The sequence below is a fragment of the Aedes aegypti genome, unplaced genomic scaffold (assembly GCF_002204515.2).
Source record: "Aedes aegypti strain LVP_AGWG unplaced genomic scaffold, AaegL5.0 Primary Assembly AGWG_AaegL5_hic_scaff_32_PBJ_arrow, whole genome shotgun sequence".
Taxonomy (NCBI): domain Eukaryota; kingdom Metazoa; phylum Arthropoda; class Insecta; order Diptera; family Culicidae; genus Aedes; species Aedes aegypti.
The window spans coordinates 20,373-34,180 of record NW_018735992.1 but is presented as its reverse complement, the minus strand read 5'-3'; the positions used below and the strand labels follow the sequence as shown (position 1 = coordinate 34,180).

General features: G+C 38.1%; 1 protein-coding gene across 1 annotated transcript; it reads left to right on the top strand.

Annotated features, from left to right (window-relative positions):
- Positions 1 to 1,294: 1,294 nt before the first annotated feature.
- On the top strand, positions 1,295 to 11,914 carry LOC5564194. Its single transcript, XM_021856831.1, is given in 6 exon segments — positions 1,295 to 1,664; positions 1,732 to 1,847; positions 2,109 to 2,627; positions 8,738 to 8,779; positions 8,781 to 8,898; positions 11,817 to 11,914. Coding segments are annotated over 6 exon segments (1,218 nt in total). The 5' UTR covers positions 1,295 to 1,309; the 3' UTR covers positions 11,885 to 11,914.
- The last annotated feature ends 1,894 nt before the right edge of the window (positions 11,915 to 13,808 follow it).

Below are 13,808 nucleotides of genomic sequence, written 5' to 3'. Positions count from 1 at the left end.
TGGAACATTTGAAATGTTTTATAGACAGCTTTAAAATAGTGACCAAGGCTCTGAAAAGCGACTTGCTACTGAGAATTGCACTTTTTTGTATCTGTTGTAAGTATTGGACTGTGCACATAAAATTTAGTTTTATACGATGTAGTAAAACCATAACACAGCGTAAAAAAATGGCATTTTTGCTTGTCTCAAGGATCAAATTATGTGTCTCTAGTAGATTTTGGGTCGCTGAATTTGATGCCGTTCTCAGAATTGTTCCAGCACGTCACCATTTTTAGCTACAGGTCGCCAAAGTTGTATAAAACACAGGTTTTATTAATGTTTGCATGAAATTTAAAGTATAATTTATCAAACTTTTTTGTGATTCAATACACCAAGCATGCAAAATAGGACTTGAACTTTCAATTTAGATATAATTTGATTGTAAATTTTACCATTATATTCAGTTTAAATCGATTTTTTCAACATGCTTGCGTTGCCCATAACTGCATATTTGTCACATTCGATATTTTTGACGATTTCGAGTTAATACCGTGGAACATCATCAAATCATCAATACTTTCGACTAGCTTAATAAAATCTGTGAGATTGTTCTAGAAAGTTCGGAAAAAATACCAAGTTGTTTTGTCACATTGCTTAATATAACCGCATAACAGTCACATTGGAATTATACATGGGCCTCGTAATGTTGTGGCAAATAAATTTCTATCAGAATTATTTTCTGACTATTCAACCAATATGTGAGTTGAACTATACAAAATTTCAGCTTCATATAAGCATTGTTGAGTTCTCGGTAATTTTTTTGAAATTTTGGGGCCTTCCTATACTGACGAGAAATTCACACTTGGTGCTCCATTTACTCAATGCCTACTTTTGTCGAATGTTACAAATATGCAGTTATGGGCAGTGCAGTCTTGATATAAAATTCTTCGTTTCTCTTATATGGCATAAGACAATACTTTTCAGAACCACCAAAAAAAAACATTTTACCAGCGGAGGAATTATGAACTTTGTTGAAAAGTATTGTTTAACACATGAAGTTTGAATTTTGTGACAAATTAAGCAAATAAAATGCCATACAAGTTGGAAAACTTGCATGCAAGTTGGCTGAAATCGTCAAATTTAGCATTTTTAACAGTCAATATCTCAAAAACTAGACGTGCTGTGATATTTTTGAAAACGGCAATGGATTCAGCAACCCCAATTGAGTAAATAGTGGTATTTCGATGCTTGAGACAAAAACGTGTTCCGCAGTGTAATTGAACAATGTAACATTACACAAACCTATGAAACATGTAATAATTTAAATCGTATGGTTGTCATAATATTGTTTCAGGAATCTTCCGATCCCTTGGCACCACCTTCTACTTATAAGGCCACTGCAGCAACATCACCTGCCAAGGACGATATAACACCAGCAGTTCTGCCCACGGAATCCGTTCATGTCAATTTAGATGCCAGGATACCAAGCACACCGAAACAAGGCAGCCAAAGGAGTAGTGCTGCTCCACCATCAGCTCCGGCAAGCCTAGCACCAACGGCCAGCATCAACAAGACATCACAACCAGCAGTGATCGACATTCCGAAACAGTCCGTCAATGTTGTTCAACCGATCCAGTCAATGCGCACAATTGAACTCTCAACCGGTCGCGTTCGGGAAGGTTTCGGTAAGCGATTTGCCAATGTACATATAATAATAGACATAATCACCTGAACGATTCCATTCAACTTTAGCAAACGGCGATGTCATCGTTACATTGTTACCAACCAATACTCGCTGGCCTTGGATAACACCGGCTGTATTCCGCCCAGAGCTCGTACCAGAGGAACTAATGGCCCAAGGGTTAACGGTAAAATAAACAGCTTCCATACATTTCGAAAACCTAAGTCTTCCTATCATTTTTTTTTTTAATTTTCTGAAGGTGAAATCTAGACAAACGAGAGAAACAGACAGCGATTTTAGCTGAAAACGTCCAATCGATCAAGTTTTCAGCTTGAACCATTGTCTGGTTCTCTAGATTGGTGCTCTTGAAGGTTGGAGGGGTGGCTTCGATGCACATTCACCTTAAAATTGTCCATGTCGATTGAACATCGTGTTGTTTCTTTTTCAGCTCACCGTCGAGGAATACGTGCACGCCATGGAAACTCTTGTGAATGACTATCGGTTCACTATGTACAACATATGTTACAAACGAGTCTTGGTTGTGTGGATCCTGTTTGCCTTCGTTGTTTTGTTGGGACTGCTATTCTCTGGCCTATATGGAATTACACTGTTCTCGCTGGGAGTTGGTTGGCTTTTCCTTAACGCTGCCGCTATTTTCTTGTGTATGTGGGTGAAGTTACGCCTTGCCCGTGGACTCGAACGATGCATGGCTCGAGTGAACAAACAATTGATACGACATAAAATCCTGCTGGCATTGGATGACCGAGGACACATTTCTTGTCACAAGGTTAACCTTTGCTTCATGTACTTTGAACCATCGCAGTGCATCAGCTATCTGAACGAGTTTATCGAAAGGAGCGAACAGAACGGAAACACCATCGAGCCTGGATGGGAGAGTCGATTGGATGTGGCTACAAATGATATCGTGATTCAAGGAGCCAACACTACTCGCCTGTCGAGAAAGCAGGTAAGTGTCTTGGCGTTTTGCATGACTGGAAAATATATGTGTACAGAGAATGATTTATGATTTTGTAAAGAGTGTTAGTCTGAATTTGGATTTTTGCTCAGTTGCCACAAACGAACTACACTTAGGATGATGGACCTTTTGCGTGAATTTTAAAGGTGTAGCTACCTATATGAAAACTTTCCATTATATCGCTAAACGTTACAGCGATTACCGATACAATCTTATTTAGCCAAATATGAAAACCTTTGTTGTAGCTAAATGCACCCAAATACGTCCAGTACGAGACATTATGAAGTACGCATTAACCATTTATCACACAAAATTGCTAAGTTTGAAGTACGATCGTTGCCAAGCACGGACTTCAGAATAAATATAGGATACATACAAGCTCAAGTTATCCATGAGGATATCTATCTATCTAACCCGACGCCAGGCGGAAAAAGCTCTTAAGAAACGCGAATATCCTACCAGAAGCTCAACACATGAAACCTTTGTGGGATCATGAACCGAAATGTTCAGGGATAAGTTTTTTTTACAAGGATATCTGCAAACAGACTCCTGAGCAGTCTTGGGAACTGTGACCACAATTCACCACAGTTCATCGATTCTGCCATTCCACCAAAACACAAAGCAGCAGCAGCATCAATACCATCAGGCGTTGCGCTGCCAACGGTTCACACACTGCTTGACTGTTTTTGTCTCTCCACTATGACCATTTTCGGGCAGCCATTCCAAGCTGAATGATTGAAAAAAGTGTTAAATCATTCAATCGCTAATATTTCGCTTGTGTTTTCAACTAATTGAAACCTATTAGCTCTAACAGAAAGACCACAATCATTCCGTTACGATACATATAAACAAGTTCAATTTCATACTGCCTTTAACGAGCAAAAATGCAAAACCCCGAAAACCGCAAAAAATCGTGTCACCACTGTGCTCGAGTCATTTCGCATTCGGGGTTGAAAAACGTTAGGAAGAAGAAGATTACATTTTTTGAAGAGCCGTGACATTTTTTGTTTTGAATCGTCATGGTTTGCTTTGGATTTTGATGGTCGTGTAGAAAGATGTAAATGTAGAGGCGGTAAATGTTTGCTCCAGTACTTTTCTCATCCCTGCTCCTGAGAATAACTCATGGAGTGTGGGGATGCCGCACCACCGACGACCCATTAAAACCAGCCCATGCATTGTACGTGAGCAATTCTCGTTGAAGTGGTCAAGTGGTGTACAGTGCACCGGCATTACCCTTGGCCTCAGACCCTGAACTCCCCGTAACCACCTTACGGTATTTCTTCAGGGAAAGGCCAGTGCATATAGCACCTAATACATGTAGCAGAAGTTGCCTAGGCAAACTGCTTCTCGTAGCCGACTTCAACAATGTTACAAGGGACCCGCCTCGGCAGGCCTGCAGAGAATTAGACAACTCTTGGTAGGTGCTGCAAACACATTTGGTATTAGCGATGGCCTTTAGTTGAGTTCCTGTTGCCAACCTCTGGGCGTTGCCTCTTTACACGCGTTGCGGACTCTTCTGGTATCTCTTAAGTTGAAGCATTGAACATCTTCCTTGATGATGAGCCCGATGGGCGTCATCCCGGCTATGGTGCACACGACTTCTTTAGAAACCGTTCGGTATGTGCTTGCTACTCTTAATCACATGATCCTATACGTATTTTCAAACCGCTTTAGGTTTCTGCTCGTTCTAAGCGCTTTTGACCACATTGGTTCTCAGTACCTTAGTATGGATAGCGCCACGCTTTCCAGGAGCTTGCGTTTGCTGGCAATTACAGCAGAGTTGTTAGACATCATCCTAAAGAGCGCCGCTAAAGCCGTAGATGCCCTTTAGCAGGCATATTAAACGTGGCTAGGGAAGCTGAGCTTGTCATTACCCAATAATTACCCCAATATCCCTTAGGTATCGCTTGGACTTTATGGTGCAATCACCTACCGAGATAAGCGCCCGTTGCCCGTTGCACCGCCATTTCAGTCTTGTAACGGGCCAGTCCTAGTTTCCTAGACTTCATCCATTCCTCAACTATGAAGATAGAGTACGCTGCTGTTAACTCTGCTTCCTCCATCGATTCGCCATAGACCACTAGGGTGATATCGTCGGCAAAGCCAACAATCTTAATACCTTGAGGTACTCCAGCGGTAATTCGAACGCTTTTCTGCTCCTCTTCTATGTCATGCAATATAATCCTACCATCAAAATAGCTTTCTAGAAGCTTACACAGCTGCACCGGTACCTTGAGGCGATGAAGTGCGTGGGCTAACTCAACCCAGCTTGCGCTGTTGAACGCATTCTTCACATCCAGAGTGACAACCGCGCAGTAACGGATGCCGCTCCTGTTATGCTCGATTGCCATCTCAGCTGTCTGAACGACCGACTGGATAGCGTCCAGAGTAGGTTTACTTTTCTTGAATCCAAACTGGTTGTTGGACAGGCCGTCCGCACTTTCCGTATACGCACACTTAGATTTTTTTTCACAAGCTCGGTTGTGCGAATCTCGGATTTTCAATTTCAACCGAGACTCAGCTAACAAGTTGTCAGGTTACTTAGCAACGAAGCACGATCAACTGATACTCGGCTTTTATTTACTGGGATCTCATAAAATTTGTTTGGCTGTGCAAATCTCGGTTAAAATTAGCCGAGATTCGGCTTTCTAAATTACACTGAGAGGCAAAATAAAGTGCCCACCTTACCAGTTTTCGCACTTCTCTCATTGATTTGGTTCAAATTAAAGTTAACACACTTAAATCCTCTTTGATATTTTATTTTTGATATTCTTTTAAAGTTGCACTTACGAAATTTTGATAAAAAAAGAATTTTACTCAAAGAAACAGAAAATCAATTTGTATTGAAAAAAAAGTAGTGACAAAAATAAGTGCCCACTTCCTTCTTGGCCCAGAAGAGATGATTTAAGAAAAATAAAAAGCAATTTAATAGTTAATGTGTCCTCCTTTGGCCTTAAGGACTTGCTGGAGGCGCTTCGGCATGCTTTTCACCAGGTTTTGTAGGTGTTGTGGATCTAGTTCTTCCCAGGCGCGCTCCAAGGCTTCAAAATAATTATTTTTGTTGGTAACACCAGTTTTTTCAACCCTGGCATCGAGAATCGCCCACAAATTCTCGATGGGGTTGAGGTCTGGGCTTTGTGGAGGCCATTCCAGCGGTTTAATCCGACAAGACCGGAAGAAAGACTTGGTCTTCTTTCAAGTATGCTTCGGGTCGTTGTTCTAGAGAAATATGAATTTCTCTTCAAGGCCCGTCTGGATCAGCAAAACCTCCAGATTTTCCCGCAAGATGTTAATGTAGGAATCTGCCGTCATTATTCCGTCGATTTTCACGAGGCTCCCTACTCCACTCCATGAAAAACACCCCCAGACCATCACATTTCCTCCTTCATGCTTCATGTGGCGCTCTGCACCACACACGAGCCCGCTGCTTTCGGTTAGACAGCTCGAGCTTCAGGAGCGCCACATCCAAGGAACGGTGACGCATGGAGGTGTGATGTGATGAAATGTGATGGTCTGGGGCTGTTTTTCATGGAGTGGAGTAGGAAGCCTCGTGAAAATCGACGGAATAATGACGGCAGATTCCTACATTAACATCTTGCGGGAAAATCTGGAGGTTTCGCTGATCCAGACGGGCCTTGAAGAGAAATTCATATTTCTCTAGAACAACGACCCGAAGCATACTTGAAAGAAGACCAAGTCTTTCTTCCGGTCTTGTCGGATTAAACCGCTGGAATGACCTCCACAAAGCCCAGACCTCAACCCCATCGAGAATTTGTGGGCGATTCTCGATGCCAGGGTTGAAAAAACTGGTGTTACCAACAAAAATAATTATTTTGAAGCCTTGGAACGCGCCTGGGAAGACCTAGATCTACAACACCTACAAAACCTGGTGAAAAGCATGCCGAAGAGCCTCCAGCAAGTCCTTAAGGCCAAAGGAGGACACATTAACTATTAAATTGCTTTTTATTTTTCTTAAATCATCTTTTCTGGGGCCAAGAAGGAAGTGGGCACTTATTTTTGTCACTACTTTGTTTCCAATACAAATTGATTTTCTTTTTCTTTGAGTAAAATTCTTTTTTTATCAAAATTTCGTAAGTGCAACTTTAAAAGAACATCAAAAATAATATATTACAAAAGATTTAGGTGTGTTAACTTTAATTTGAACCAAATCAATGAGAGAAATTCGAAAACTGGTCAGGTGGGCACTTTATTTTGCCTATCAGTGTAAGTGTGCAGCACTAGTCTGTTGTGGATCAACCTATCAAACAACTTGCCCGTCCTATCTTGTAGACAGGTCTATACGCCGACGAATCACTTGGTGGTTTCCCCGCCTTTAGTAGTGCACCAATTTCTGTAGCTTCCATATCCAGGCTTCTTCCTTGCTCTTGACTTATCCTCTTTCTCCCCTTTTTAATGATCAACTACAAAAGAGAAGCGATTTTACCCACACACAAACTGAGCGTATTTGATCTGTGGGATGAAGAGTTTACACTTTTGTCTTTGCATATTTTCATTCCCACAGTGGTAAAGAGTTTGTTTTGGCAACCTCAGTGCTTAAAAGATAAAGAAAATATTTTCTCCCTTTCTCAGTTAGGGGGAGAGCATTTTTTCCCATTTCTCAGTTCGGGGAAGAGCATTTCCAGACAGCTCTTCGTTGTCTCTTTGTAGCTCTTTGCCCAAAAGGGCAAAGAGGAAAGCAAAATCATGCTCTTGCATTGACGGAGAAACTAACCTCAGTTCATCCCAAAAGCAATGATGATGGGTTTGCAGAGCTTCACAGTAAGCTAGAGCTGTCAAATGGAAGATGTGCGTTTGGGTAGAGGCAACGTTTCTCTCCTCTCTCTCAGCCACTGATTATTCAACCAACATCGAATGCAGACTCATAATTGTTGTGAGCGTACGAGGTCGCTCCATCTATCAGATCAAGATGAGCAAAATAAAGCCTGCATACATCCAAGATTCCTTGATTTATGCAGCGTTGCATCGCAGATCTGAACATGTTCGGATCCGCATTGCCTGCTACTTTTAGGGCAACATTCGGGATACCGTCGATTGCCAGCTCTTCGTTCGTCGCTTTTGACCCTACAATGGGATAAGGTTGAGAGTATCTTAACGGATGGACGCGAGATACTGTTAAAAGATGGAAGGGCAACACAGGCACAGAGAGTCAAGACAGTAGATTCAATTCAGTGCATTCGATTTTTGCAGGGAACTAACAAATAAACGAAGTTAGGGCGATAAGGAACTTTCGTGGCATGCTGTTCAATACTTGTGCTGTGAAGGCCGATATGCGGAGACCCGTGCTTAGCTATCGAGGTACGATTTTGCGTCAATGCGTACTTCATTCTGTTTATGAACCAGATTTTGTACAAATCAAAAGTCGAGGGAGGAATGTACTTGGTTTGTGTATTTTTAATAACTGAGCAAAAATCCAAATATTTAGATAATAGGAATATTTGGTTTATTCATTAAGGTTTGAATCTAATAGTCAACTTCCATGTAACATAATGCAACCTTTAGGGCAGAGCAGAGAAATTTCGTACGTTATCTGCAGCGTTGGGGTAAGGATTACCTTCGGAGGCGCCTGGACTGGACCATTGAAGAAAACGGCATCGTTTCCTCACCTAGACACATTCCAACTGCTTACTGCCCTTGTCAATATAGCGGAAAGAAATCTTTTACATAAAAACCAAAAGACGATCCTCGAGTTGTTGTGCATCACTTCGTCAGCGAGTACAAAGACTAGGATTTCATTTTGAAACCTCGAACAGAAAAAGAATGAAAGTCATCAAGCGCCAAACAGAACAATTTTCGAAGTAAATTGAACTAAAGTGAAGCATACTGTACAATTTGAGAAAAACTTACTAACATTTAGTACAAACGTGTTAACATACAGTGCCTCAAAAAATGATAATTTAGAATCTAACAAATATCGAATATCGGCGGAGGGTGATAGGCATTCTGTAGATAACTTACCAAAATCTACTTATAAAGTAGAATATGAATAAGCCAATAATTAGGAAATTTACATATACAAACTTAAATCATTGCCATCAAGCCCAAAAAATACCAACAAAAAGAATTAACATGCTTTGTTACAGGAACGAGGACTGCTGCTGTTGCTGCGTTACGCCTCTAGGTGGGGGTAACGAGACGATGCGTGGATTGCTTGATGTAACGTCCGTCGAACCTGCTCGTCACTGTCGTCAGTTTCAGTGTCCTTGTCAGTATATTGAATTCCACCTCAAGTGCAAACCTCAAGGCAAGTCGTTATTCTGTGCTAGTGTTTTCTCTCGGTGATGGATGCACAAAACGGACATAACACATTTTTCTTTTACTCTCCCTTCTGAGGAATTATTTTTTTATATCCACCCTATATTTATGTACTTAAATTTTTGTGAAAAAATACACTTTTTTATTGATTCTGAACAATGATAAATTGAATTAAAACCTTTAAGTGAATAATAATTTTAATCAGTATTTCATTATTTGATCATAATAGATGCCATTTTATATGATTTTTTATTTCCAGTGTACATATTTCTTGAGGTAGGGAGAGTGTAACAATTATGACCACAGTGGTTCCCTATTTGAAACATGTGTTAGTTCAATAACTTTCACATTTTAAATTTCTTTGGTGAAAAAATCCAACCCCCCATGGCTATAACTGGTACATCTACCCTAAATGAAGAAACATTAATCTTTTTTTTTGGTCAAGACAACACTTGAAATTCATTGAACATAAAAATACAAAATAGCATCCCTTTTATATAACCATAATGTTAATGACAGACATTATTACTCATCCATGAAAACCTTAAGAAAAAGACTATTGATATTCAGAGCATACCGTATATGCAAAGTAAAATATCAAAGTGTTATGTCCGTTTATATCTGGTTATGTAGTTAGTTTGGCTTGGTGGTAGAAGGTTAGCCATGGTTTTGTAACGTGATTTTGCACATTGGATACACTGTGTAAGGTGCCTTGGTGTTTCACTAAAACATATTAACTAATTTTATAATACATAACAAAGTGTTTTAGTGAGCTGAACTGAAAAACATTTGGACCAACAAAGGATTGAATAAACCTTAGTATCTAGAATAAAAGATAGAAAAGTTATTTTATCTAATGTAATTAAAACAAAATCGAAAAATCAGCTTCACTATAGCATAAACGTACTTCAAATATCACGGTTTAAAACTATTTAACGTACTTAAAGAAACCATTCGTGTCTTAACTACAAACTATATGAACACAGTACGCTTCACTATAAAATTATAATTGTGTGTGGATAACTTGTATCCAAAAACGCCCATGGTAGTTCAATGTTTGTCGATCTACGTATAATATGCAGTGGAAAAACTTAGTAATATGAGTTTTTAAATCTGTACAAGTGAGCTCATATAAATACATTATGTATATAATTGGTACTCATGAATATATAAAATAAAAAACGATAATAAAATTCAATCGGAACAATATAATTGAATTTTAAATCCTCCATTTCACTTTCCAAAAAAAAAAAAGCAGATACTAATAGAATACTCTCATACTTTTGAATTTTAGACTTATGAGGAGAATCTCACTAACTCTTAAAATTTTCCAAATCCACTGTGTCTTATACAAGCAGTAGAATGAACCAACAAAAATGTTTTGTGGAACTGTAGACTTTTAGCATTATATGCTCGACGATTTCCAGAGTATTAATGGAAACAAGATTCCGTCCAAAACTATTATGACTGTATCATCAGTACACAGCTGCTCATTAATGAAATATGTTAATTTGTTGAATATGTTCGAATTTAAAAAATATATATGTATGTTTCATAGTTAATAGTTTAGTATCAATTGAACTGTAGTATATATCCTGTTATAACGTTATAATTCTTGATAAGTCCTTTTAACGGAAAAAACAGTCGCTAATAAAACACTATTGTTTATTATAAACTCACGTGTACAATTAATTCCGAAAACGCACATCCTTTCATTATCAGCACCACTGCTAATATAACTGAATTACATTTCTGTTCATTTCGCCCAACAACTTTCCTCTTCCTAACACGGCTCTGTCGCTATAAAGGGTTGTTTGCTCCATTTTATATCTATTGAAATAATATCAATTTTTCGGGTTATTAACTGTTTAGAATGGTAACACCTTTTTATTTATTTTACTCTTTCGACAACTACCAAGGCAATAATAATACCTTTAAGCCCATTACGTTTTAATAAAAAAATGCTGCCCGTAAATCGCATTTAAAGGTTTTTATTTGTATAAATTTACATCTGTTTATGCGATTCACAATAGATAAGCAGTTTTTTTTTGTTGAATAAAGTTCTTTACTAACGCAATCTCACTTTCTATCGAAAGGTTTTTTTTTTAATTTTAAAGAAGCTAACTGGTGCTTTTATTAATTCAAAACAAGATCGTTTTGTTATAGTATTTATGTTCACAACTAGGGCTGTGACGATATCGATGAATCCAAAACCATCGATAATTATCTGATCATACTTAACATAAAAAGCCATACGATAATCGATTAACTGGAATCATTTATAAAGATGAACCAGTATACGTCATAGTACCAGTATTCAACCACATCGGATTACATACCGTTTTACGACACAAATAGGCATACATTGTTTGAAGTCTATTAAATCATTTCAAAATAATGTCGTAACATTCCTAAACCTCAAAATTTGTTGCAAAAATAATAGGAAAAAATAACATTTTTCGTTAAAATTTTAGCTCCTCTGTACTAGATTTCGCCATGGCGAACTCAGGAACCAATTAAAAACATTGCGAATACTGGTACATGTGGTCTAAAAGAAAAGCAATGTTTCTTACAAGTTATTATATTTTTCCTGCTAAACATGGATTGAAAGCATTTATTGAAGCGCATTAACTATATCGAGGGTTGACTATTGGAGGGTTAATTTATTTAAGGTCTTCTAAATACTCGATCAAAATTGTGAACCATGATTCTCGTACTTTATCCTTGTAACATCAAGAAAGGTTTGAATTGCTAGTTTATTAATTCAGAACTTTTTTTTAGTAAAACTCTAATGCTTGGGTGAAAACAATCAGGGAACTGTAGATTAATACTTGCTTTAGATCTACACGATCCCGTGTTGATTTTCTAACGAAGTTTACCATTAAAAATATTCTACTATTCTTGTAGGTTTCCTACGTAGTTTCACCTTCGGAGTCCAGCCAAGCATTTCTGGTTCACATTCTGCTGCATATTAATAGTTGAATAAAGTATTTCTTTCAAAGGCAGATGTATAGATATTTTAAATTCTTGGAACGAATTCCCTGGGTGCTAATATTATGCATTTAAGTTTTATGATGATTCGGAACTAGTTATTGTTAAATGGAACATGTTTGATTCACAGTTACTGCCAAAGGAGGGGGCCAACGTTTTTATGATCACGCAGGTTGGTGAAACTCACAGCACAGCAAATAATTTCATATTTTGGATAAACTTATTAATGATTTTCATAAAAACAAAAACATTACATACAAACAAAATTAATCAAAATTAGGTGCCGACATGGCGTTTCCTCCGATAAGCAATGCTTCACTCCGATTTATGGGCACTAATCTCGCGAAAGGCAACATCCAACAACAGTGAATTTTTATTTTTGTTTTGTGCACTAGAAGAAAGCTTAAAATAAGAAAGATTAGGAACGTTCGCCTAATATTTCTCCAGTTTAGTGACTTTTGAAAACGTGAGTAGGGACACAAATCGGCCATGTGACGGCCATCTGAGATGTTTCACTTTAAGCAAATGTGAATATTGGTGAGTTTCCGCGTGCTTTTTTATTTGTGCATGATTTTGTTCCTTTAAGCTAAGTATGCTGTTTCGCTCAAGAAAAGTAAAGAAATTTCTTGATTGAATGGGTAAAGAAATTTCCTACAGAGAGCCCCATTTGAAATGACATTTCTTCTCAACTGCGTACTGCGATCAGAAAAATGTGCTTTTCTGGACCATTTCTTGGAAGAAATTTCCCACGCATCGAGATAGGCGATTCCTTTTCTTGTCAGTAGCAAACCAACCTTTACCTTGAAAAATCATTTTTAGACCCATTTTCATGAAAGTAGTACGTTTTCTGCACCAAATTCAAATTATATCTCAGAAACAGGTATATATAAAGTTAAACTTTCTTCAGTGGAGTTTGCAACAGGGACAATGCCAGTATAGTATATACTGGTTAGTTGGAGATTTCGCCGTATGATGGCGCTAGCTCAGAAAATGTTACTGTATGAAGCTCATATGTTAGTTATTATGTTAAATATATATCTCAAGATACTGAAAATTCGGAAGACTTATCAGTTCAGCAAGTTGCACATTGAATCAAGTATCAAGTGCATAGTACGCTGCATGTCTGCTTAAATCAACAAACTGTCACTGGAGGAAGTTGATGTTCACTAGCGCCTCCTAGTTAAAGAATACCGAACTAACCAAGAATGCAGCAGTCCTAAACGGTTTCGATGCTTAAAAACTATTTTTGGGGGTCCAGAAAAGTAGGGGGACAGCACCCAATACCGCCTGTAACTTCGATTGAGATGCTTTGACCACATGGTTTATGGACCACTCCTTCTGATTTTGTGCGGAACAATTGAAAAAAATAAAACTTTTTTAGGGTCCTTCCGTTACAACTTTACTACACTATAAAATGTTGTGTAGACTGGCACAAAGCATGTACTTATATAAATTATAATTAATAACTATCAAATACAACATTTATTAATCTATTAAATTGTGGTGCTTGCTAATAACAAATTAGAGTATGGAAATTATTTACCTGGGACTTGTAAAGTGTCTTATCGGAGCGTTGTGTTTTCTGTCGGATTGTCTTATAGGCTACCCCTGCAGTTGTTGTGCGACCCTAACCGACCCACATTTTCAATACGCATACTGACCCCGGCTATTGGACACATGTATCGAGTGTATGATAACATCCAAGAACATCGTGTGTAGTTGGTGTGCATCTAGGATCAAATGCTACTTTTGTAATAAATTAAAATGAATCATTAGTATAGAGTGAATATATAAAATAAAACAGGTAAATGTGTTCCGTTTCGGGCACAATAATCATAGTATTTAATATTGACTTTTCAAGCTTTACTATTAGGGTGTAATCGTATATCTTGTAGAATTATTTATCCA